Source organism: Leopardus geoffroyi, chromosome E1 (assembly GCF_018350155.1).
Source record: "Leopardus geoffroyi isolate Oge1 chromosome E1, O.geoffroyi_Oge1_pat1.0, whole genome shotgun sequence".
NCBI lineage: Eukaryota > Metazoa > Chordata > Mammalia > Carnivora > Felidae > Leopardus > Leopardus geoffroyi.
The window spans coordinates 45326240-45353778 of record NC_059330.1 but is presented as its reverse complement, the minus strand read 5'-3'; the positions used below and the strand labels follow the sequence as shown (position 1 = coordinate 45353778).

At 44.7% G+C, this 27539-nt stretch overlaps 1 protein-coding gene across 12 annotated transcripts in view; it reads right to left on the bottom strand.

Moving 5' to 3' along the window:
• Positions 1–8180: 8180 nt before the first annotated feature.
• TLK2 (tousled like kinase 2) overlaps positions 8181–27539 on the bottom strand; it is a 114030-nt gene continuing 94671 nt past the window's right edge. For all 12 annotated transcript variants that reach the window (XM_045489362.1, XM_045489360.1, XM_045489368.1 and 9 more), the window contains 6 exons: positions 23232–23321; positions 19816–19985; positions 18183–18321; positions 14106–14217; positions 12080–12187; positions 8181–9279 (listed from right to left, as the gene is read on the bottom strand). In XM_045489362.1, the coding sequence (XP_045345318.1) occupies positions 9106–9279; positions 12080–12187; positions 14106–14217; positions 18183–18321; positions 19816–19985; positions 23232–23321 (793 nt within the window). In that variant the 3' untranslated portion in view covers positions 8181–9105. The remainder of the gene's footprint in view (positions 9280–12079; positions 12188–14105; positions 14218–18182; positions 18322–19815; positions 19986–23231; positions 23322–27539) is intronic.

Sequence of the window (27539 nt, the reverse complement as noted above, 5' to 3'; positions counted from 1 at the left end):
AGGATTGCAACACTGGGGGCTTTCCTTTGGCTGAGAGAATACAACCTCCCCTCCCTGTCTGAACATCTCATATTAAATTGTATACAAAACTGGTGTTCTGGAGTGTAACTGTGGTCAATGCCCACCACGGCTGGCTAATGAATGCACACCCATAAATTACCAAGCACGGAGCAATGGGATGAGTCCAGGCCTGGGGGCTACCGCTGAATTGGAATGCCAGCTGTCAGTTCTCACCACGTTTCCCTGAGCAAAGTCACTTCCCTTCTGAGCCTTGGAGCCCTTGGATGTGCACTTCTTGGCATCATTACTCACTGTGCTTCAGGCTCCTCTCGCATTAGTCTCCTCTTCCCTGGTTCTGGAGCTCAGCAGCCTCTCCAGCCAGAGGGTGCCCGGCGGATGCAGACCTCTGGACACCCCCAGCAGGAGGATGTAAAGAAAGATGCAGTCGGTCCTTACCTGGAGAAGAGGGTGTGAACCCAAAGGGGCAGCCATGATTTTCTTCACCCTGGACCTTTCCAAGCCAGGGGAGAAGTCTGGCCAAGCAAGGGGCTGGCTTATGCCATTCCTACCCTCTCTCTCCTCTCCCCACTCTTCCTACAACTCAAACTCCTGGGTCTCCACTCAGACAAACCACCCTTTGAGTCCATGCGGCTACTACCCCCTCGTCCGCAGCACTGAGGATCTCAGAAGGGACTGGGCTATAAAGGGAAGAAAGGCGGCAGACTGGGATTCAGACAGACCCAAGTTTCAAAGTTTGGCTCCCCCTCTTCTAGGTTGTACGACCTTGGGACAGTTAACCTAAAGGAAGTATTTCTCCCATAGCAACATTACTGAGGAATCTTACCACTCTCTCTTGACTAGTCTACCCTATAATGACCACAGATACGACCTGAGAAAAACTCTGCCCACTTTACCTTCTGTTGGAGAACAACCCCCCCCCCCCCACCGCCCCGCCACCCCTACTCCCTGGAGGGCTGCTGAGTTTGTATCCATTGGCTTTCAGCCCAAGGCCTATATTAGAAGATGGTTCCTTTAAAGGGATCCAAACCCTAGGGGTAGGAGATGATCACTTCACAACCCCTCCAAGGAGGCAAGCCATGCAGACTCCCTCCCCAGGAGATGTGGACCCCCAGTTGAACGAATCCCCATGACAGGCCTTCAGAAGTCGTCAGGGCCTTGGAGTTAAGTTCAGAGCAGGTGGGCCAAGCAGAGCCCAGGTCGCAGGTTGCAGCAGAGGCCACAAATCCATCGTCTCCAGGATCCTCACTGGCTCCTGTCTCTATTTGGAAGGCTTTAGCAGGTCAGGAGCAAGCTGGCCAGTGGGGGTTCAGAGAGGAGCAGAGCTTGGCCTGAGGTGCCAAAGTGGGGATGGCAGAACTGAGCTGAAGAACCAGCTGCAGTTGGATGGGATGTAGTTTCCAGAACCCTCTACGGCCCTACCCAGCTGGTACCAGGGCTTAGGGGAAGAAAAATGCCACATCATCCTGTCTGCTCTCAGGGGCCTCTCCCAACCTGGAGCTGCAGCTCCTCTGAGCCTGTCCTTGCACCGAGGGTAGGGCTGAGGCAGGAGTCGAGGCCCACCCTGGTCCACAGCACTGGCTAGGCTGGCTGCTTCTGCACCTGCCTCTTCAGGAGGTCATCTGACGCGGTTCCCTGGTCCTTGCCTCCCTCTGCCCAACTCAGGGAGGACAGGCAGGAGGTTTACTCTAGTCTCAGCACTTGACCTTCCGAAGCAAGGCTGGGCCCAGTCTTAGCCAACAGCCTCCTGGGACTCTTGCGGATTCTGGCCTGGAGGCAAAACATGCAGGAGGTGGTTTTGCAGACACAGAACCTCCCCTGACCCATCCTAGACCCTTGCTGGAATAGAGCCCCTGACGAGAACAGGAGCCAGGCGGCTGCATCCAGCTGGCCCACCATCCCACCCCAGCTCTGAGAGGCTAGCCAGACCTTCCAGAGTCCCGAGTGACACAGCAGTAAGTGGACCTGTCGGGGCCCCAGCAGGTGGTAACCAACGTTTAAAAAAAAGAAAACAGTAAATATCAGAGTATATTGCATGTTGAGCTAAATTCTGTTCTGTGAAATATGTATTGGGTTGAGATGTTAAGTGCTTTTTACTGTGGGTCCATCAAATTTTTTTAAAATATTGGGGAGTGGGGGGCACCTGGGTGACTCAGTCAGTTAAGTGGCCAACTTCTGCCCAGGTCATGATCTCACAGTTTGTGAGTTTGAGCCCCGCGTCGAGCTCTGTGCTGACAGCTCAGAGCCTGGAGCCTGCTTTGGATTCTGTATCTCCCTCTCTCTGACTCTCTCTCTCTCAAAAATAAACATTAAAAAACATTTTTTTAAAATTTTTAAATATTTGGGGCACCTGGCTGGCTCAGTCAGTGGAACATGCAACTCTTGATCTCAGGGTCGTGGGTTTGAGTCCCATGTTAGGCATAGAGTGTAATTTTTTTTTTTTTTTTTTAATATTGCTGTTGAGGACCTGGAACCAGCTACTTCAGCTCCCTGGCTGGCCCTGCCCAGTTCCTATCTGCTCACTCCCTGACCGGCCCCAACTTCCTCCTCTGTCTCCTATCTGAGGTCCCCCCCACCACTGGTACAGTCCTGGGCCCCTAACTACTTCATCCTTCTAAGCAGTCCCTAGGCTTACCGAGGGCTCAGTTCTCCTGGTGCCAAATGGGCACATACACATAGCAAGGCAAGAGTTCAGGGAAAGGTGTATAAGGCGATGTGAGAGTCCAGACACGGGCAGGCTGGCTGCAGGTGATGCCAGAGCCAAATGTTCAGAGAGGTCAGACAGCCAAGGCAGGTGAACAGCATTTGCAAAGGCTTGGAGGTATGTGGGAGTATTGGCAGGTGAGGCGGGGGGGGGGGGGGGGGGGGGGGGAGTTGGAGGGGCAAACATGCTATATGGGAAGAGCACAGAAAGTGTGAAGGACCCTTTGCAACAACACCCACCCCTTCTCATTCTCTTGAATTCTGCCAGGTTTCAGAGCCCCCATCTCAGCTTCATGTTCCCACTCCTCAGAGACCCCATCTTGCTCTTAAAGAATTTACTGGCTCCCATCTTTATTGCATTTAGCTTCTAAATTATAACCTTCCTTAAAGCAGGAGCTGAGTCTGATGTACCTTTTTACCTCCCACAGAGCTTAACCCAGCATATTATAAACTGTTTCGAGTAGATGCTGGAAGCTTATAGAACTGGCAACTGTAGCTCAGAGTGTGAGCACTGGGCCTGCACACGCAACAAGTTTAGAGTTGTGACCTGAGTCTAGTCCACACTCCGGGCTCTCCTGTTGGTTCTGGATACGGTTGTGTCTAGCTAATGTGGGACGAGGAGCAGGGTTAGCGTTAACATTGTGAACAGTGTTCTGAAAAGAGTCTGTGGGTATAAAGACGGAAAGAGTTCTTTAAGAGTCTGTAGGTATAAAGACTCCTAAAATAAATTTGTAGGGAAGGCCTTCTTGTTCATGCTTCCCAGTGGCATGCCCTTTTCTCAGGGCATGGAGCCAGGCTGAAGGGCTCAGGTCTGGCTCTAGAACAGGTTCCTTTTAGAACAGGCCAAGGCCTTCACTGGGGGAGCTTCTACATCCTGCAAACCTCTCTCTAGGGGCCCCTGTGACATAGAGCCGGCATCTAGCAACACCCTTTGACTTTTACCTTTTCAGTTGCCAAAAACAATACATCTCCCCCTCCAAGCCTGACAGCAACTTGGGAGGTGCCAAGGCAGAGGGGGCCATTACTGCCGGTCCATTAGGACACCGAGGGACAGGAAGACAGCAGTTGGCCAGGGCTGGGGTGTGGGGCAGGATTTTCTATTTCCTCATCTATAGATGACATGATCAGAATACGCAGGAACCTGAAGAACACATGTTCTGTGAAGCCATGCCCCCAGCTTCCCCACCTCAGTTCAGTTCTGGCCTAGGACTATAGAGAGAGAGCTGGTGCTCAGGCCAGCTGGGCCTCCAGCTAGACTTCTAAGACTGGCCGTGAGGGAGTGTGGGAGAGTGGAACCCTAGGTTAGGGCAAGATAGCTTCCAGCTGGGAACCGAGGTACAGCCTTCACCCACAGCGGTCTGCCCAAGGATGGCACTCAGAGACTCCACCCCCCCAAATTTTCAGGCTTGTAGTCCCTCCCTATTCAATCCTGCTCGACCTACTACCAGTCACCAAACCTCTGGGACTCCGTTTCCTCATCTGCAAAATCAGCGAGATACTCCTACCTTGTCTACCCCTGGGCTGTGAAGCAACACAGCTGAAACTTCCCTACACGGCACCAGTGCTAGAGCCCCTTCCCCTTGCTGATACTGCCCACTGCGCCCCACAGCTGCAGGTGCCTGGAGGCTACTGAGGGCAAAGGTTACCCTCCTTCTCCAGCCAGGCACTTCCCTCCAGACAGGGAGGCCTGAACCCACAGGCCCGAGGTGGGTGGGGCCGAGTCAGCCTGCCAGCTGCTGTCTGAACCCTCGCTACCCACAGTGGGGGTCTCCTGTCCAGTGCCACACACACACCCTTTTGCTGACTCCAGCCTGTCTCGGGCCCCTGCTGAGCAACCCCAGCACAATGGGTCTCTTGTATTTCCTGCCCCTACCAGGTCCCACTACTTCCCTCTGGCAGGTTCCCCCAACCCACCCGCAGAGCCCCGCAGCAGCCAGAGTCCCTAACCACTCTCTCCTTAACCCTCTTCTCCCTACAAACTCTCTGCTTCCTCCACCCTCACTCCATCCAAAGAGCTGCAGTCCCAGGCTCTCCTCACTCCTGATCCAGAGTGCCGGGCTGGATTCATGGGCCCATCCAGGTCTGACCCAGGTCGCAGCTCTTTCCTGCAGCCCTGGACCCCAAGGGTAAAGGAAAAAAATGCTAAGTTAATTCACGATAAAGTACCGGTGAGTTGTTATATGTTTTAAGAGAAGACCAAGGATGAGAAGCTTTGCCCAAAGGAGTGAATGATTCCTGAATAGTATGTTAGGTACCAAGGCACCAGTATAAGAGATGTGGTGTCTGGCCACTCCTGGGGCTCCCCATAACGGAGTATATATGCATGAACATATAGAACAGCCCAGAGCAGGAGATAGATTTTCATCTCTAACACAGAAAATAAAACAGTCATCTCTGTCTTCCAGCCGGGTGAGTTTTAGACAAAGCCTGACAGCCACCCTCTCCAACTGCCCCATCCTTGTTGCTGCAGCTGATAGGAAGTCAGGAGGACTTGTGACCCTCAGTGCTCCAGCCATCTGGGAGGCAGACTGGGGGCGGGGAAGTGCTGAGAATGTGAATATCTGACAGGTTTCAGGTGATGCGGATGCTGCCGGCCTGGGAACCACACTGGCCTCTTAGCCATTCCTCCCAGATTCAGCCAGAGCAGTCTTGGACCCAGGGTAATAAGAGACTGTTGAATGAACCTATAAAGGTTTGCAGGGAATCTCAAGCCTAAGGTGTGCATCACTTACCCAAGGCAAAAGGACCTCCTGACCACCTGGCAAGTAGAAAGGCTCTGACTCTTCACCAGCAAACTTGGGGGTTTCAGTCTCAGCAATCTTACTCACTGATCTTGTGATCCGTCTGTAAACCACATTTTTTACTCCCCTCTTGCGTGCCAAGTGCTTTACATACCCTATTTCTATTCTTGACAACCATGCAAGGAGCTATCCCTGAAGCTTACAGAGGTAGGATCTGAACCAGACCTACTTGTAAAGCCCACAATCTTAACTTGTAGGTGATTCTGCCTTAAGAAATAAAAAGAGAACAGCTAATTTTAGGAAGCAGAGATTTTCCATACCTCAACTAGTGTGTGTACCACGTCTCTCCCCCACTTACCCCGGGGCTGATTTTAATTACAGACTGAGCTAGCTTGGGCAAGTAGAATGATGAGTAAGTGGGAGGGGGGAGGGGTAGAGATTCTCAGAAAGCAGAACCCCCCAAGGTGGGTCAGGCTAGTTGTAAATGTCGCCTTCTTAGAAGCGAGGAGCTGGACCTGAAGATTCTTCTAGCTCTAGCATTCTAGGAGATGACTGTGTTTAAAGAGAGTTTTTTTCTAAATGAGGAAACCAAGAGCTCCTTGACTGCTCATCTTCTCACCTGGAGGAAAACCTGTCCTCACAGCACTGGGGGAAAGGCAGAGGATAGCAGGTGTGTGTGGGTCGGCCACACAAGTGGGGTACATACCGCTCTCAGCAGCAAGTCTCCATGTAAAGCTGCCCATCTCCTGATGGTTAAGTTGGAGCCCGATTCATTCCCATCAGAGCCCTGTATCCCTTCCCTTCCTGGGCCCAGAGCCTTCACCCCTGGGTTGCAATCCGATGGCTGTGGGCTTTCCCTATCCTGTTCACTGCTGTATCCCCACCAACAAGCATTAGTTGCTGGCACACTGGAGGTACGAAACGTGTTCTACGAATCGACACATGGCCATCATGCCTGCGATGTCCACTGGGACTCGGTCAGCTGCAGGACTCCCCTACCTACCCGCCCCCTAAATGCTAAGAGCCCTGTTTGAAGCTAAGAACTAGAGCAAAATCAAGAGGCTGGGAGATTCACTTCTTGAAACTTATTTTAATATCCTCCCCACCCCACCCCCCAAGTTGGGAAAGTCCAAAACAGTCTGACTGGATTTAATTACAAATTAATACACATTTTTTTTTTTTGTCATTGTTTAAAGTAAATCAGTTGTGGCAATAAGGGATCATCCTTGAAAAAAGTGAAACCCATATTAACAAAATATGTCATGGAAGAACCCCACTTCGTGATTTCACTGGCTACTTAAAAGTCTAGAAAAAGTCAGCGTTCCGCATGTTCTCCGGGGCTAGTCCATGCAGTGGAAAGAGGCCTTGCCCAGACTCAAGCGAGCCCCGTCAGCTCCAACCAGGCCCCAGACCCGAGGGAAGCGAGGAGACAGGGCGAGGGGAGAAAAGACAGATGGACAGATAAAGTCCTGAAGCTTCACTTCTAACTAAGCACATGGGGAGAAGGCGGCGGGAAGTTAGAGGGACGGCTCAAAGAAGCGGCATTCTTTCAACCTTAAGAAAAAAAAGGTCTCGCAAGATCACTGCACGAGAAGAAAACAAGGAAGAGAACGTAATAACGCTGAGTAAGTCTCACCTCCTCCGTCTGTTCACATATGCAGACACCATCCTCTCAGGGTTTTCAGGGTCGTGCTCAACCCGAGACCCTGTAGGGACTCTCTGCTTAACAGCTTGAAAGTAATGGTTAAAAAAAGGTACTACACAAACACACACAGACATAGATCATGTGTACGACCCGTGCATAGACACTTGCGATGATAAAATGGAAAGCTGGGGGCACCGAGGACTCCTGGACCGACTTCCTTCCGTTCAGAGTTCCGCAGACCGTATCTACCCACAAACATCTCTCCAACTGGGATTACCCCCTCTTCCCCTAAGATCTCCCGGTACTGGGGAGACTGGGGCAGAGCAGGTCCACAAAACCAACAAAGGTCCCAGCGCAAGTGTCACCAGTGACATTTTTCACACGTGAAAGACAGACTACAGTTATCTGAGAGCTCTCTGCCCTTCCTGACTGCCCTCCCCCTGCCCAGGGAACTCGCATGCCTGAATGCTGCATCTTTAAATATTTCTGGCTGAGCCCTCTTGCCACATATGTCAGTAACATTCCAAGCTGGCTACCACATGCTCAGGCTCTGGCCTCCTCCCCTCCCTACTGTCGAGTGCTGTGCTGTTTCAAGGGCACGTGGGGCCGCACATCTCCCGTTTCAGCTCTGTCTTCAGCTGATCACACATCTCAGAAATGACCGAATGTAAAAAAACAAAACAAAACAAAAAAACAAGAGCTCCAAAAGAATGTTCATATTCAGAATGCCTATCTCCCTGCAATTATTTTTTTAATTCCACTTGATCAATCTATTAAGGTGAGTTAGACAAAGCGTGTGTGCACATGCACACACAGACACACACATCAGCACACACCCACAAAATTTAGAGGCTTGGAGGTTGTTTCCTGCCAAAAGATCTAACAGAGGAAAGCTTATGAGCTGATCAAGTTTTAATATCGTGGTTAACAAGAAAGTTACACCATTTAGCAAGCACACAGAGACCGCAGGTAGGACCTCCTGATCCCTGGAGCATTTGGCTCCCTGGCCCATTTTCTGCCTACCTCTGGAACAGTTTTTTGATAGTTACTACATTCAGAGAATTCAAGAGGACTGCATGGACAGATGAACCTTTATTTAAAAAAATAGCACTTCAAATAAATTAAAAGGGACAACCGTCAAGTGTTCAAATTGTGAAGAAATAGTTGAAAACCTAGAGACTCCAAGCTGCGGGCTTCTAACCTCGTTCTTTGTCCAATGGCAAAGCCCCACACATCTCAGTCCTGCCACTCGACGTTTTCCCTACTGAGATGAGGGAAGCAATTGCAAACAGGAGACCAGACGGAGGAGAAAGCTGCATCTGACTGGAATGAACATTGCCACGTACTTGCTAATACGGGTTTCACTTTATGACCAAATGTATTCTTTCAAAAATAAAAAAAGGGGGGAGGGAAGCTGCATGTTTTTAAAAATTGAAATTATTTAGGGATAAAACACTAACTCTAGTGCCTTTAACGGGCAATAGCAACTTTTTTTCCTCCGAAGTCAAACACCATCCCCAGCTGAGCCTTTGTGCTACAAGCTTTTCAGGAGATGTTACCTAAACTTTATTAAAAGAAAAGAACAAGTTTAAATATAGACACTGGACTAGCCCAGTCTGTATTTTCAAGTCCACATTCTTCATCTGAAGCACTGCATCAGGGACCCCCCTGAGTCTGCATGTTTTCAAGTTCACAGTACATGGAACCAGTTTTTCTTTTTCATTTTTTCCTCACTCAGAGCAGCCACACGTAGTGGCCGTTGACGCCGGAACCTCGGGCGGGGCCTTTTCCTACGAGGCCTGGCCAGAGCTGCCCAAGGCTTCTCCTCAATGAGAATCGATGCTGTCATGCTCTATGGATGGGAAAAAAGCAAGAAAATAAAAGCACCTGGTACAGGTTTCATGAGATCCATTCGGATTCGCTATGTTCCAAACCCGCTGCTGAATGCCATTTGTCCACTCTGTGTGTGCTGAACAGTTTGCAGCCTAGGAGTGGGTCTCAATTCGAAGAACTGTTATTGGACGCCCCCGAGGTCGATGCAATAGCAGCTCCAGCAGGGCTACTCGTGGAGACCGACTTTCGGATGTGAGGCAGCAAGTAGGGGTCACAGGCCAGCTGCTGGACATCGATGCGGTCCTCCTTTCGGTAGGCCAAGCATCGTCGAATAAACGCCTGAAAGGAAAGTTTCTTGAAGAAGCCTGAGGCAGATAATCCTGCTGCTCCCAGAGGGAACCCTGAGGCTCTGTGGCAGCTGCCAGGGCCCAGGCCCAGAGCAAACACCCTCTATAAAGAGAAGGGGCTCGGGGCCTTTCCCAGAAATCACGCCCGGAGAGGACCAGGCAAGGAGACACACGGGCAGCAGCACCTCTCTGTGACCACGGGCTCCTTCCCTGACAGAGGCACCTGAGCCATTCCTGAGTGGGAATGGGGCATGACCTGGCCTCTAGAGACCTCTGCCCCCAAAGCACAAAGACCAACGCAAAAATCTCTCTGCCTTGGACGGTTTACACAGGCACATCTAACCTAATGGTCCTGTGTGTACAAATCACGGCCTCATGTGAACTCGCCACATCCTGAGGAAGTAAAAATTGTAATGACAAACCACCGCCACGTGCAGGGTGAGGAGACCAACACTAACACTACAACGTGTCACAGATTGGTAAATGCTTGCCTTGTGTATCACATTCTTCCCTAAAAGGTGATCAAGCAAATGATGAGGCACACACCTAAGTACTAAAGAAAACCTGAACAGGACTTGTTTCCCCAAGAGCTCTGCAGACAGAGAATCATGCTATGAGTGGGGTTTCATTCAGAATCCTAATTTAGTGGCGCCTGGGTGGCTCGGTTGGGCATCGACTCTTGATTTCAGCTCAGGTCATGATCTTGTGGTTCCTGAGTTCAAGCCCCACATCAGCCTCCATGTTCTCTTTCTCCTTCTCTCTGTGCCGCCGCCCCCCCCCCCCCCCCCCCCGCCACCGCTCATCTGCATTAGCTCATTCTCTCACAATAAACTTAAAAAAAAAAAAAAAAGAATCCTAATTTACTACCAACATGGAAGCTTCCTTTGTGCTAGGTATGAAGGGCTACACAGGATCAGTTTCTATAATTTGTATCACAGAGGCCCTTAAACAGATGGTTTATCTTTTCCTATTTTTTAACCAGACCATTTTAATCAAAGTCTCATAATGCAATTATTTTAAATACAGGAATTGGACTTTTAAAAATCTAAAATGTCATTATCACCCAAAGATCACACTTTACATTCAGGTGATCATAATGTCCCAATGTAGGGTCCATCGAGGGTAACAAATGTCTCATTCTGGTGCACAATGCTGACAGTGAGGGAAGTTGTGCATGTGTGGGGACAGAAGTACATGGGAATTCTCTACTTTCTGCTCAGTGTTGCCATGAATCTAAAACTGCTTTAAAAAATAAAGTCTAACAAAGCCTATTTAAAAAAAAATCCAGGGACGCTTGGGTGGCTCAGTCGGTTAAGCATCCGACGCTTGATCTCAGCTCAGGTCTTGATCTCAGGGTCGTTGAGTTCAAGCCCGGTGTTGGGCTTGGCACTGGGCGTGGAGCCTACTTAAAAAAAAAAACAACCTAAAACACGAAATGTATTATTTTTTTTCCATGTTTAATTAATGAAACACATAAGTATAACAACAATCCTGGTTTTCCAAAATAAAAAACACCTGTAGGTAGCTGCCTGATTAAAGTATTTGGAAGATAAAAATGCATTCACAGAAATAAACTTAATAATCCTTGGCCTTTAAGATGACCCTTCTTAGTGAGATATGTGACACGGTAACTTGAGTTAAATGGGTTACTTTGGGTTGGATACAATACTGGTCAAACTCCCACCTTGAACTTTCTTTCTACACAGCCTCCAGGGCAGGCTTTTGAAACAGCCATCAGATCACACGGCTGCCTTGAGTAAAACCTTCCTATGCTTCCCATCTCTCCCATCTCGGTCTACAATCTGCCCTGCAGCCTCTGCCCTGCCTACCACACTCTCCTCTGTTCCTCCTGCATCCTCTGCCCTGCCTACCATACTCCCCTCTGTTCTGCCTGTTCTATGGATCTGCTGAGCTTGTCCTCACATCTGAGCTTCGTGCGCTTCTCTGCCTAAAATATTCTTCTCCCCGGGCACCTGGGTGGCTCAGTCGGTTAAGCGACCCACTCTTGATTCTGGCTCAGGGCATGATCTCACAATTCGTGGAACTGAGCCCGAGCTGGGACTGTGCACTGACAGCACGGAGCCTGCTTGGGATTCTCTCTCCCTGTCTCTGCACCTCTCCTGCTCGCACTCGTGTGCTCTCTCTCAAAAATAAACAAACTTAGGGGTGCCTAGGTGGCTCAGTCGGTTGAGCGTCTGACTCTTGGCTTCAGCTCAGGTCATGATCTCAGGGTTCATGAGTTCGAGCCCTGCGTGGGGCTCTCTGCTGACAGCATGGAGCCTGCCTGGCATTCTCTCTCTCCCTCTCTCTCTGCCCCTCCTCTGCTCTGTCTCTCAAAATAAATAAACTTAAAAAAAAAAAAATTCTTCTCCCAAATCTACACAGGGCTCCCGCCATCACATTATTCAAGACTGCTCAAAAACATCACTTCCTGCTCCCACACCCCTGTACCCTCCCTTTCTTTTTCTTCATAATCTCTATCACCATCTGAGATGGAACCGTTGTTAGTTACTGTTCGTCTCACCTGGTGGAACAGAACCTCCTAGCAGGCAGGGAACTTGTCTGTACTTCATTGCTACACACTCACCGTTCCCTCTCTATGACTTAGTACAGTGTCTAGTACTCGACAGGCACTCGGTAAGTATCTGTTGTAGGAGAGCGGGTGAAGAGGGTAAGGGTTTGAAAAAATACACATTTAGAAGGGGGAGAAGGCTTTTAATGACTCTTGAATTTTGTACTGATAATCCAGAAAACAGCAGTTGTTTCCTGCTGACCAGTAGGTCAAAACTTACCTTTGCTTCAGGTGTTACTACTGGCTTTGGCGGGAACTGCACTTCAGTAGCTTTAAGAATAGTATTTTCTTGTAGAATGTCTTGCTGGGACTGGTTGTGGCCAAAAGGCTATCAGATAAAAACGAAACAAACAAAGGTGGGCCTGTGGTTAAAATTAAAGAGAACACAATTCAAAACCATAGTGAAGGGAAAGGAGAAGATCTGCTTTGATGAGAACTGCTAGAAAGAACTTCGGAGATGGTCTCCTCGCTCTCTTTTTATAGGTAAGGGGTGGAAAGGGTCAGAGCTTAAGTACTAACAAGCTCACGGTCCAACACGGAGGTTAAGGCAGGGCTGGCACTGGAAGCAGCGTCTGCCACAGGATAGTACCTCTGTTGAGATTTGCTGACAACAAAAACCATCCTAGGAGGAACCGGCAACCTCTTCTGCCCTGAGTGACAACTGTAGGCTTAAGTAGTACACATGTGTGCCACTGGCAGACCCAAGACCCAGATAAAGACAGAGGAAAAGGAAGTAAACAGGAGACGGAATAAGAACAGGAGCGTGGAATAAAAGCTGGGGTTACTTAGCGGCTTCATCTGTGCCCCAATGTGCCATTTTCTAATAGCCTTAAAATACAAGTTCAAGTTTAGTGTCATCTCTACAATGTTTCTACTAAGAGATCACAATTCTTTCTACATAACCTCTACCAACATTATCAGCAGTACTTCCTCATTATCAGAGAGTATAAATAATAATTAACTCCTACTTGGGATGCCTGACTGGCTCAGTCAGTGGAGCACCCAACTCTTGATGTTGGGCCCATGAGTTCGAGCCCAACGTTGGGTGTAGAGGTTACTTAAAAATAAAACCTAATAATAATAATAATAATAATAATAATAATAATGATAATAATATAATTAACCATTACTGGCTCTGAAGTTTCCCCATATTACAAAGGGTAAGATACAGAAACAAAGACCAAGGGGCGCCTGGGTGGCTCTGTCAGTTAAACATCCAACTTCAGCTCAGGTCATAATCTCATGGCTTGTGAGTTCGAGCCCCAGGTCAGGCTCTGTGCTGATAGTTCAGAGCCTGAAGCCTGCTTCAGATTCTGTGTCTCCCTCTCTCTCGGCCCCTCCCCCACTCACACTCTGTCTCTCTCTCTCTCTCTCTCTCAAAAATAAATTAAAAAGAAAAGAAAAGAAAAGAAAAGAAAAGAAAAGAAAAGAAAAGAAAAGAAAGACCAAGGAGAAGTTAAAGAGGAAGCTGAAATCTAAATTAAGAGCTTGGTCTAGGGATCGTAACAAAAGTATTAAGAGTCCAGGGGAGTCGCAGAACCCCCAAATGGCTTATACTCACAACCTACACTGTTGGAACCACCTACAAATTTTGATTATTTATAACACACTGACAGCAAAAATACGGCTATATGTGCCCTGTATCCTAGTATATATGTTTACCCTAAGGGAGCATTCTCATAAGGAAAACATAAATGTGAACAATTCATTAGGTACAGTTCACTACCTAGGTTATTATGTGTCCAAATGACCTATCACCTTGATCCAGAGGTAACAGATGGTGAATATTTTCTAACACTACATCTCCCCAGTACAGAAGATAGAAACCACGCTTTTATTAATAATAGCTTTAACTACTGGGGTAGCTGGGAATGAAGACCCCTGTAGATTTTCCAAGTTCCAGTCCGTGGGACCCTGAAGAATGCCTCCTGGGACAACTGTATATTTGAAATAAACCAGGTCATATAATTCCTTATACATATTATCAGAATCAAAACCGATCCTGGATCTAATTGAAAACGGTAAAAATGTATGTTTTTCAATAGCCCAGTGAAATTCATTAGGTACTCTGTTGAAAAGTTCTGCTTATGCATAAAGCTGTTATTGTTGTCTGTGTTTTCCTCAAACCACATCCAAAAGTTCTGTATAACCAAACGATTAATTCCAAGAGAATAACGGACACCATGCCAGTGCATACATGTGCCACCCAAGCCAGATATCAAGCCACCACATCCGACCTTCCTTACCTTCCTTCCATAAAGACACTGGTAAAAGATCACACCCACTGACCAGACATCAACTTTATTTGAGATCTTTGGTGGCTCTTTCCCAACCACAAAACACTCTGGTGGTAAATACCTGGGACAAAAGGAAAATAAAATGACTGTATAAATCTAGGACATATACAAAAAGGCAAAGTAGAAGACCTTGTGGGAAATAAAAATATCTCAATTTTAACTGAAATTTAGACGAAAAAGCGACTTGGGCCTTGCTGGGGAAAGTCCGTGAGAAAACACTGTGACTTAAGGAGGCAGCATGTCCTAAAAGCCTTAAAATACATTTCTCAGTTCACCGAGAGAGGCAAATATTCTCCCCCTGGCCCCCGTTTCACCCACCACAGCATCTTTTCCCAGGGTTGCGCCTAATAGGAGTGTCATTCAACAAGTTCCAAAAAGGAGGGGGAACACAAAAGAAGTGCATTCCCTTTTATAAGAGCTGCAGCAACAAACATCAAAACACAACTTGAAGTGGTGTGGGTTTGCTTTCACGTTGGCTGAGAAAGAGGACTGTCTCTAAAATAACTATGTTAGAAGTCCAAAGGAGCGGGGGGTGGTGCCTGGGTGGCTCAGTCTGTTGAGCGTCCAACTTTGGCTCAGGTTATGATCTTGCAGTTCATGGGTTCGAGCCCCGCATAAGGTTCTCTGCTGTCAGCACAGAGCCCGCTTTGGATCCTCTGCCCCCTCTCTCTTTGCCCCTCCCCTGCTTGCACACACGCTCTCACTCTAAAATAAACAAACATTTAAAAAAATAATAAAAGTCCAAATGCATTCAGAACCCAGTATTAATCTCTGAGGGGAGGGGCTGTCTGCCTTCATAAGGTAGCTCTCTTTGTAAAATCTGGACTGGGAATAACTACAATATATAATAAATGGTGATACTACACTCCAAGTTATCAAAGGGTATTTTGTGTTGCCCACTTGAAGGGTGATCAGGGGCTTCCTGAAGACTAACAAATAGGGGAGAAAAAGCCCACCAAACTAGTGGTTAGCACAACTCAATCCTCATCTGAATTCCTTCCCTCCCCACCCACTCCTGGCTTGGAAAAAGACTGGCTGCACAGCGAACCACACCAAATTGTATGGTGTGGAAGGTAAGTGCCTCTTGGCATTTAGGAAACCAAACAAATACGCTTCCACTCACTGCCTGGGGTCTTAGCCATGGCACAGCTGGAAGGCAGCATTCTGAAGATAACAGATCGATTTCTGCAGATTTCATGCTGGCAAAATCAATTCTGTGAAAAATTCTTTATTTTAGACCCTGCTGTGCTTCCGGTATAAAAATCTAAACTTACAACTCGAAGGGGGCCACAAGAGCTGAGAGGAAGAAAATGTTCCATGATGGGCTTTTTTCTTTTCTTTTAAAAAAGTTTAGTCTTATGTTCTTGTTTCTTATTTATTTATTTTTAACAGACATTTGGGGATGATTAAGACCACTGACCTACATTATTACTTCACAATGAAAACTGTTAGCCAAAACACACACTGAACTCATGAAGTGGGGAAAAAAGCAAAGTAACAAGAATATAGGAAAAAGAATAAAAAGAACAGCTCTTCCAAATGTCACTAAAACCTCCCTGAACCTGACTTTTCACGGTTCTTGATTCTTTAACATACATAATTTAAATATGATCTTGCATAAACAACAAATAGAACCTTGGATCCAAAATGATCATTTTAATGTATTTATAACTCTTGTGGAGGTGGTAGAGAAGGACAGAAGTTGTTGAATTTGTCCAAATGATGAGTAATAATTTAGCCAAATATTCACAGTACAAAAGACATTGATTTAAAAAAAAAAAAAAAAAAAGACGTTGACTGCCACTTGACAGTATCAGTCTGGAAAAGTCACTTTCTAGGTCTCAGTTTCCCCATGTATAAATGAAGAAATAAACTAGTTCTTCACCCAAATAATACTGACAATAATAAGCACTCTAATTCCCTATCAAGGACTTCGGGAGAGAGTAGAGGACGGTTCTATGATATTGCACGAAATTATGTTTAAAAACATAATTGCACATTCTGTCACAATAAAATCATCCTACAGAAACAGGATTCTCAGGGCCTAATCTATAGGTCATTTATTTATAAGTAGTATTGAGGGCACCTGGCTGGCTCAGTCAGTGGAGCACGCGCTGATCTCACGATTATGAGTTTGAGCCCCCATGCTGGGTATAGAGATTACTTAAGAATAAAATATTTTTTTAAAAAAGTAGTATTCAATGTAGAAGAATTCTACCAAACACTGCAACTACCAAAATACTGCAAACCGTTGCCTAGAATTTGTTATGTCTTCCCACCCTGTTTGTATCGATCCTCTAGGACCTAAGAGGATGACATATGAGGAGTGTGATTATGACAATGCTTAGCACTACCAATATGGAGATTTTTTAAACCTTCAGAGGAACCCACAGAATTAAGTTTTCTCAGTAGCCCCCTTTTTACCTCTTTTTGTTATGAAAATAATCTCCAAATATAATCTAAAGTAGAAAGAACAGTAAAATGAACCCCCAAGTAACCATCATTGAGCTTCAATAATTATCAACATGGGGCCAATCTCTGTTCATATACACCCCTCCCCCCACCAACAGATTACTCTGAAGCAAATCCCAAACATCACATAATTATTATTTAAATTCCAACCACTGAATTTTTATAGCTCAGCAAATACAGCAATAGGTAGCAATGAGAAAAGGAATTTAACACAAAAAGGCTTAACTTTTTATAAGAACAAGTTACCAAACAAAAAAGCTAAAATCTAAGTTTCAGTGAATTTATATAGCAGAGGTATAGACCTGTTTCCAGAATTTCCAACAACAGATATTTTTGTGCCATTTAGTGACAGGAACACTAACCCACAATAACCACCATAGTAAATAAACACTGTAAATGTAGCTTCTATTTTAAACCCAGGATCTCAAAGGTTTAATTTAGGGACTGATTTTCACTATAGGTACCATCTCCACAAAAAATAAGGAGCAATGAAGAGTAGGAATTTTGTGCACATGATGCTTTTCTAAGGATTTGATGGATTCTCTAATATACATAATTTACATATGATCAGACTGATGAGAATAAAGCTCATCCTGTGAGCTGTAAACGATACTCTCCCTTCTCTGTCTGCTTCCAATCAACGCCCTCATTCCCAGGCAGTCAGTATTCTGCTAAGGCCTAGGGCCCTCCAGTCTCAAAGTTAAGTGATCTGACCAACTGACCCTGGGGTTTAATATATGTGGGACTTCTACACTGCCCCCAACCTCAGTTTGGAATCAAATGTCCAATTGGCAGCTTTCTGTTACCACCTCAGAAGGAAAAAGAAAGCTCTGTTAACACACCTTTACAATCACAAAGTGAGTTGTTAGGGCTGTAGGTATCTTTTACGGCTCCTGCTGTCAAAAGCAGGCAGAAATAAGAGGTCATGGAATAAGCAGGTAGAGCTAGCTGGGGTAGGGTGGTGGTGCGGAGACGAGTGACAACAGATGGGAAGAAATGTGGCTCAAAACATTTTAGAACATGGCTGATGGGTACGGATAAATTTCTTTGCAAACTGTGCTCACTTTTTTCCTGTTTAGATTTCAAGGGATGCTGGGGTTACTTTACATACTGATCTTTACAACTTCTTAGTTCTTGACAGGGCATCATCCGTAGGCAACTCTAGAAATGAATCCCTCATCCCATTAACCCATAACAAGAGACCTACATTTGTACTGAAAAAAATTTAGGGCCATTCTTTAAATACACAGGAGCAATCTCGTTCTCTCCCTACTCCATAGGGCCAGCTCTAAAGAAACACACAACTCCAACACCTGGCCATATATAATCTCTCTCAATGGTTTTCAAGAAAGGAAAGAAAAATTAAGACAAGTTAATATAAATACAGAGAGTCAAACGGCCGAAAAGGCAGTAATATTTGGGGAGGAAAATCTACTTTGGTTTACTGCATTTTGCCTAAGACAGGATGTAGTTATTAATGATCAATTACCAACATTTCAGTATAGCACAGCCATATCTCCACCAGCCAACCTGGCAGATCTCCCAGATACCTACCAATAAGTACCAGCACCTTGTGACGTTAGCTCCATGCCATCCACTGAATTGTAGCTATCATCGTCCATGATCTTGGAAAGACCAAAATCTGTGATTTTTATCTCTCCACATGCTGTACCATTTACTAAAAGAATATTACCTAAAAAGATGAAAATCTTCATGAATAAAAAGAGACTTACTAATTAAGAGAAAAGTTCAAGGTAAAACAGACAAGAAGGGGACAAGTGAACTCAAACTCTCGGCACGTAATAGCAAACATCTAAATTCGTGGAATAAAATGATCTGGACTCTGGATGCTAGAGGAGAGTCCTCAGTGTCTGGCTGCAAACTTCCATTTTCCAAGAATCACCTGCTAGATGTGCCAAAACCACCACTATGAGCAGTGGAAAAAAAATAGCAACTCGCCAAAGTAAAATATCATTTGGACGGCTGGTCAAAAATGGTGGGAAAGTTTCATCTGAGCTTTCAGTAACAATCTCTAAACCACCCTGTTTAGAACAGTAGTTTCAGGACCGGGAAAAAAAAAAAAACAAAAAAAAAAAAAACAAAAAAAAAAACAAAAACCCAAAGGAAAAAAAAAAAAAAAACCACACAAGGGAATCAAAACTAGTACCACAGTGCCACCTACAGTTCCTATGATGGGAAAATGTATTGGATTCAGTGCTGGAAAACCCAGTAACACAAATAGCTGTTGTTTTAAAAACCACTTCATTACGACTTTTTTTGTCATTTGAATTGTATTAGAACATTAAAGAATAGTGAATAGTGAGATTTAATACGTAGCTACCAGTAGAGGAAAGCAGAGTTAACAACTGTGCCCACCAGGAGGTAAATGGGAACCATCTTCCCAACACCCAAGCCAAAGCTGGTTCCAGCTGTCTACAGAGAACATATGCAGACTTCTAAAAAACAACTGAGGATGATGACAAAAAAAACAGAGGTGGGGCGCCTGGGTGGCTCAGTCGGTTAAGCGTCCAACTTCAGCTCAGGTCATAATCTCATGGTTTGTGGGTTAGAGCCCCACACCGGGCTCTGTGCTGACAGCTCGGAGCCTGGAGCCTGCTTCAGATTCCGTGTCTCCCTCCCTCTCTGCCCCTTCCCTGCTCGCACTGCCTCTCTATCGTGAAAATAAAGAAACATTTAAAAACAAAAACAAAAAAAACAGAGGTAAAAAGTCTAACTGCCCTCTACTGTTTGCTGAGGACTACTGAAATTAGATGGTAACCATACAGAAAGCTGTAAATCTGTTCGAATTTAATGAAATGGGAGGCATACCTGCAAAATAAGTCATTAATTTGGAGGCACTTTCGTCGAAAAGACTTGGACTAGAGGACTACTATGTAGTGTGAAATGGAGCTCACCCAGAGCAGGCCTTGCTAAATCGGGCTGACATGGTGACCCGCCCTGGCTCTACAGACAAGGGCATCGTTTCTCCAGAGCATTTCATCCGACTCATCCTCTCAAACCCAGCATTGTGTGGCTGGGCCTCTTTCATTCCCACACCTACCCAGGCAAAGCCAGATATTACTAGGCCTTCTAGGCTCCTGCCACATTCTCTAACTTTATCAGATTAGAAGTCACTTTTAAGATCAGAGAAAAGCCATCAATACTGTCACCTAAAAGTCAGACATACCTGGTTTGAGGTCATAGTGTATGATGGGAGGTTTTATTTCATTTAAGTACTTTAAAGCATTCACAATCTGCATGATAATGGACCGGGCCTCTTTCTCCGACATTAATTTGTGCTGTTTCAGGTAGAAGTCCAGATCATTTCCCTCACAGTACTCTAATACTGTACAAAACCTAAAGACAAATAAACCAACATTTGACTGTGGGAAACAGCAAGCAAATCAAGACTACCTAAACCAGCCCCAGCGAAAACTTTAATTAGCTTCTTGCTCTGTTCTTTAGTCCTTAAAGTACTCTTCTATTCTTTATTCAGTATTAGCTACCTGAGTGTTTGCCAGGAAGGAAACTGCTTTCTCTCCTGGTGAAGAGCCTTCACACCCTCCACACTGGAATCTGTTGTGCTACAATTCGCCCACGCATACCTCTTCTTAAATCTAGTCTATAAGAACAATGACAAGAACTGTAATGTACTTAAGCTAGATTATCTTTCTAGAGGGGTCTCCTACACATTTCCACACCGTGCTCCAGTTCTAAACAAGCATATGGTACTCAAGCATACAAGTCTCAATGCAAACATTTCAAATGATCCTAAGCGCTGACAGTGAGAAAAAATCTAGGGTTTGCCCACGTCCCAAGAACTGGTTTCATGTCACGTCTCATGGTAGTTTGGCACAATACTGTATATAATTGCTTTTTGCTAAACACAAGAGAACTTTTAAAAGTACAGTATCTGTTGTTCTAACAAATATGCTATTGCATAGTGTGAGTTTTTTCCTTCACTTATATCAATTCATCATACAGACCCAAATTTAAAACTACATACCATTTGTGGCATGAAGGGTCATGTGTCTATCTTCTAAGGGAATTATAAACTGAAGTAAGGATTCCTGAATTGTTTGAGTATTCCTGAGAGATGAAGACCTTTTAAACGATCCTAAGCTGTGACAATATGGTTGTATCACTCAGGATCTAGCCAGGAAATAAAAACCACCTGAGTATTTAAAACAGAGAAGTTAGTTTTAGCTCAGGGAATTGATCACATGGATGATGGAAGAGCTGAGAGGATAAACTGGCCAGTGAGGCACCCCAGAGATCATCTAGAACAGGAAGCCATTAGCACCCTAGGGCCAAAGGGCGGAGATGGTGCAACCTGAACCCAGGGTCACCAAGAGAGACTGGAATCACAGCGGGGAGGGGGAGGAGTGTCCCTACCCACCACCATCTCGGTCTCCCCAGTGGCTGAGCCCAGCTGAACAACAACTGACACCGGAGCCTGGCAGAACAGCCTACAAGGGTCATCTTCCCTAAGATGCAGAACAGGGTAAGGGTGAGGAGCAGACCTGAGAGCTAACAGGCTCAGGACTAGAGAGGACTAGAAGGCCTCTGGGAAATTTGAGGCCTTCAAAAAGCACTGCGATGAAAGGTAGACATACACCGTCCTGCAGGATCCCGAAACTGAGCAGCTTGTGTTTTCTATGAAGCATATTAGGGCATGCTAGCACCCTATTTGAGAATGAATATCAAAAATTTATAGATTCTCTGATCTAAGATATAGATTCTCATGTTTACTGGAGGTATTTTTTGATCCAAGTACAAGCTTAAAATAAAATGTCACTTTAACACCCAAACAGCTCTCAGAAGATTTTAACATGATGGTGAAAAGTCACCACATACACAATAGGAAGCACAAAATAAACAAGAATAGCACACAACCAAGTCAATTTCTTAGATTAGTTAAAAGTATATATACAATTTGAAACCATAGATAATCTAAGTCCTTCTCCTTATTTTTGAAATATTTTTGTTATTGGGTGGGGGGCAGTCTACCTAGTATTCAAGGAATTTAATCACCCTTGGAAACCTGTTCTCTTAACCAGATATTCTTCTAAACCCCATCCATGCTAAACACACACTGACTATGCCTGGTCTGAGGGCCACCCTTCTGGAAAGGGGTCATCCCTGAGCAGATGGAAAAAGGGATGGTACACATTTCCAAAGGGAATGAAGGTCTCTCCCTTTGGGAAACATTTCTAAACGTGGGGTGGTTCTTGGCATAGCAGTCTCTGAGACACCTGCTGTTTAGAATAGGCCTGAATGCCTAGAATCACCTGGAAGGCTAAGAGGGAACACCTGCCGACCAGACTCTGAAATTCAGACTCCTACAGAGAAAACATTTCCAAATGCTGAAATATTCCTAAACTCCTGGGTAAACCCAGAGGTGACAGAGCTTACCTTACCCAGTAATAAAATACAACAACGCCTAACAGTATTAAGGATCTTGGGCAAGTCATTTCACTTCTCTGGGCCTCAAATTTCCATCTATAAAATAAAGCTGAACTGAGATCCCTTCCAACTCTAACATCCCACATGCCTGTGAGGCTATGTTTTCACAGGCAGCACTGGGTTATGCCTTCATTTGTGCCACATTCGTTCCCATTCTATGATAAAATCACATTGCTGGTACTTCTTTAAAAGGCCCATCACGGTTCATCAGAATCTCTGGGGTGGGGCAGAGGCTCTCTTGTATAGTCCACACCCACTGGGGCGCGTCAGAGGCAGCTGGCACCAACTTGTGACAGTTACCAAGAGCTGACAGTTAATTTTCAGGAATTTTATGAGCTGGTTATTAAGCCACTGGTAGGATGCAAGGACAAACAAAAGGTGGTTTATTCATACAATGGAATATATTTGGTCGTAAAAAGGAATGAAGTACTAACATATGCTACAATAAAAAACCTTGAAAAAACATCATCTCAAATAAAAGCAGCCAGTCAGAAGACTCCAGATACTACATGAGTGATTCCTATACAAGTCCAAAATAGGAAAGCTATAGAGACCAAAAAAAAAACCAGACTAGTGGCTGCTTAGGGCTGGGAGTGGGGTGGCGGTGGGGTGGAAGAGTAAGGGGGTGACAGCAAAAGGTATGGGGTTTCTTTTTGAGGTAGTGAAAATGTCCTAAAAATGACTATGGCAAAAAAAAAAAAATGACTATGGCAATGATTGCAGATCTGTGAATATACTAAAGGCCTTGAACTGTTTACTTTAAGTGGGTAAACTATATGGCATTTAAATTATATCTCAATAAAGCTTTTTTTTTTTTTTAAGTTAGTAGCTTGAAATTGGACCTGTTGAGAAATTTATTATCACAGAAATTGTCAAATACTACATATTAGCCCTATTCCGACCCCCACCAACCTGGTTGTTAAACATTAACCAGCACACAACTATACAAGTCCTGTGGCTAAGAGATGTATTGCTGACCCAAACATGAATTCACACATGATCATTTGCCCATAAATACATACACTTGACTCCCTCAGAGAGTATTTCCTTGACCCAGATTTAAGGTCCATTTCATGAGTAGTCAACACACTGGAAGAAAACAGCATAACTGCTAAGCTAAAATGTCACGGCACTTACGAGTCAGTGTCCAGTGAAAAGTAATCATACAGCTTAACTATTCTGGGATGATCCAGTTCTTTGTGAATCCGGTATTCCCTACATGCGTGCCTGTAAACAAAGTGGAAAATTAACATTTTGTATTTTGGACTGTCTTTTAGACCTCTAAAAGGATACTTCTACACATTCTCTCATTTTTCCTTGCTTCTGCCTATTCATTCCATTCAGATCTGGCTGGCTCTGTATCTTTCCTCATCCTGTTTTCACTATTAGTATCCACCAATCTGTTGAGAAAATAGTAGGTGCTCAAATATCATTGAATGAATGGATGCCGACCGTTTCAAGTTCATTCTATCACAATCTCACCTGTTTTATATTTATACCCAAATATCGAAGCTTTAAAAATTATAAAGACAGCTTTTTCTCTCTCCTCAAAAACTTAGTATCTCTAAGTGTTTATATCCTGGGGATACATCAAGGAAATCAATTTTAGCATGTAAACTCCTTGGGTAAAAGGATTACTGACTATACACGGCAATTAGTAGTATTCTGTATTTGTTTTTAAACTCTCCTTACAAAAAGAACTTAAAGGGCTATCAGCTTGACTTTCTTTTAAGAAAATGTGAATCTGATAGAAAATTATGAGGCCCTAGTTTTCTTGGAATGAGACTCTACATATATGCAAATTAACATCTTTTTATTAAATACTTTTCCAATTTCAAATCACTTAATGAGATTAGGAACAAAAATATACTACATAATCCGACATATTCATTGAGTTTTAAAAGACTAGAACGTGTTTATTCAATATAATTACTAATAATTTTTAAGGTAGTTCTTATTTACAAAGAGAAGAACAGAAAATTCTTATATTTTAAGTAATCCGGCACCATTTAGCTTGGGGCATTTTCTTATAAGGCAAGATCAGAAAAGAGAAACTTTCCAGAGTATGGTAAAATATAATCAGGTGATGTTTTCTGAAACTGGTGTGTCCCAGTATGTCAAAAATACACAGAAAGTACTCAACTAAAGAAAAGATGAGGAAATGATCAGGGCAAGGAGGAGAGAGGAACAAGAATCTAAAAGTAATTAAAATCTATTTTTCCCGAATGGAAACTGAGCCTGACTGAGCTTGTTTTTCAAGCTGCCACTTTTAGCAGTTTTTGCTTCTTGTGATACTTCATTTCATCATCTTTATGTCTTTCCGAACAGAAAAGACATGCCAAGCACTTAGGCAGAGAAGTGTCAGGACACCACTACACTGGGACCTGGAAACCTGGCTGCAAGAGTCCCAGCTGTGTAACGCCACTTCTCTGGGCTTCCCCGACGCTGCACAGGATTGGAGGTTTCCGAGGACGCTCCCTGGAGACGCAGGCCTCCGGAGCCCCAGTGCGGACCCTGAGCAAATGTAGCTCTGGCCCAGCTCCTCATTCCACCTAAGCAGCATCACATGTTTCCTTTTCGTATATCAAGATGCCACCTAATAGTTCGTTCAGTAAAATTCAGACGATGCTGTTAACAAAAACCAAGTTTAGAAAGCTAGGGACTAACCAGATAACTCTCAAGTCATTTCTTCCTCTAACATACTAAAAATCTACAATTCTCTGCCTTTCTGTTGTAACTTTTTGGTTTTGTTGTGCATTTCAGGGCAGAGACCGATTTCTCCCTCAAGGTACAAGAAACAGAGGCAACTAAAGGAGGCAAAACTTAAGAACCAAAGGAAGGGTCAAAGTCCTCCCCAACTAACGGCATTTGCTGTGTCACTGAGCACACTCCCTCAGCATCATGTGAAGCTCTAAGCCCGCTTCTCGAGCTTCATCAGGCAAGGCCGTGGCTCTTTCCACATCCCTCGCATGTTCAACTTTTAATTTAGCATCCAAGGGATTAATGCACTACAGAAAGCTTAATTAGAAACGGGAAGAATCTTATCCGCTCCTGTGTTAGTCTTGTACTCTTTTATAAGTGGATATACATTCAATAGGCTTACAAAATGACTTTATCCTAAGAAATTAGAAGACCATCATATGTAAGTGTATACTAACTCAGATAAAATGATTTCTGTGGACAGCTTTATATGAAAGGTTTCCTACTGTGGAGTTTTTAATATGTTATTTGGGGGAGTCAAAGAAATCTTGTTAAAAAAAAAAAGGAATCTTGTAATACCTACTAATGCTTTAATAATGCAAAAGTAAAATAATCAGTTTGCTTTTCGTTTGTGGAGGAAGGAGAAGAAAGGAGGTGCAAAGCAGAACTCAAAATTAAACAAAACAACAACCTTTTGAGTTCTTCCTTCTTTCTTAATAAAGACTCAAATAAATGTCTTTATTCCAGATGGGACTGGGAAGTCACTCCCATGAAAGTAAAAGCAATCAGAGATGTTACTATGCAGGATAGCAGCATTTTCATATTTTATAATGTTAACATAACACTAAAGTGTACCACTTTTTAGTTTAATACTAAATTTTTAAAGCACTGTCTAAAATCTGTTATATGTTTGATAGACGCCTCTGTAAGTTCCAAGGAGTTAATGACATTTTGCTAATTCACTATCATCTGTATAGCCTGTATTCATCAGTATGATTTCATAATAAGCAAAATCTTCCAAAGAAAGGTGAAAGTGTGTAAGAATTTCTCCCTAGGTTTGAGCAAAGGTCTTAAGAACTTGGCACACTCCCTCCCCATGTGTCTGTCTGTCAGCTAGGAAATGGCCCCTGCAGAGACGGCTCCACAGAAGGTACTTGGGTGCCATGATTCCCACCTCTGGTGAGGAAACGAAGAGTAGAAAGGTACCACCATGAGCCTGGAGCGGGACCAGTAAAGAGCTCAGAAAGCTGAGACGCCCCCCTTCACTTGCTCTAGGACTCTGCCTGGTAGAGAACATACCCAATCTCTACCCACCAGCACTCAGAGCAGCTTGCCAGATGTGTCACAGAGGTACAAGGTCCAGGCTTCGACCCCTCATTGTTTCAAAAGGCTAAGGTGGGCAGCACCCACCAGCAGTCATCACAGTATTCCTCAGTAGAGTTCTCTTTAGGGCCAGCCTAAGAGCTGGACACTGAAACTAGGCAAAGTATGTGCAAATCCCTGCACAGGAACCACCTTCTCAAGGTTAATCAAGGCTGGCCCCTCATAAAGTCAAGTGGTTTAGAGTGGTCAGGTCACACATAAGATACAGAACAGGCTCCAAGGATAGCTGGAGAGCATTTTTAAAGAGAAGCAAGTACCATTCCAACTCCCTACGCACTCTGAGAGTCTCAATGTAAGGGGGACATTTCGCGTTTCTAACTGGTCAGAGCAACATGTGGCTTCCTTCTCTGAAGTGCTCCTGGCATTCACTGTGGCATATGCCATTCGTCCCTGAACGCCAAGTGACTGGAATGTGCTTGTAATAATGTAACTGTTCCTCAGAAGCATCTGGACTGCAGCTGCCTGTCACGTAAGATACACACACAAGGTGCCATGCATAAAGCACACCTCATCCCTTTTGCTACCTCCGCTAAGCCCAATTTCTCTTAACGCCAGAGGAACCTTCACTTCTCCAGTGCTGAGTGCCATCCAGCACAGAATGGGGGGGGCAGCGGAGGGGAGGGGAGGTTCCTGGACCCCTGATAAGGAACATGTATACAGCAAGAGTTGCCTTGGTCTATGCCCCAAGAACCACTGATGATGTAGAAATGTTTTACTTTTCCCTTGAGATTTAGAAGCCAATTAAAAGGCTATTTCAGGGGTGCCTGGGTGGCTCAGTCGGTTAAGCGTCTGACTTGATTTTGGCTCAGGTCATGATCTCGTGGTTTGTGGGTGCAAGTCCTGCATCTGGCTCTGTGCTGATGGTGCGGAGCCTGCTTGGGATTCTCCCTGTTTCTCTGCCCCTTCGCCACTTGCACCCCCCCCTTCTCAAAATAAAATAAACTTAAAAAAAAAAAAAAAAGGCTACTTCAAAGTCCACTGCTTTTTTTCCCTTCAAAGTACAACCTGTAAGAAAAAAAAAAACACAACTGCTCTCATAGAAAGGAGGTGAGTTTACATTAAAAGTGGTTATCTTCTCCTTCCGGGGTCAGGACATGTCTAATTCAGTGCTTTTACCTACAATAAGGAAACAATACTAAGCCCAGTGGGGATCCTAACAGCAAATCAGGTATGAGTGGCCTCCAAACCGAATGAGCCATGAATTCCAACGTTCTGAAGCTTGGGGCGGGGTGGGGAAAACAAGCAAAACCCGCCATTAGTGGATCAAAGAAATTCACACCTGTACATGTAATCATTATTCAAGCTAAAGAAGTCACCCTCCCAGCCCTTCTCCCAACACAGAAGAGGAGCGCCAGCCAGTGG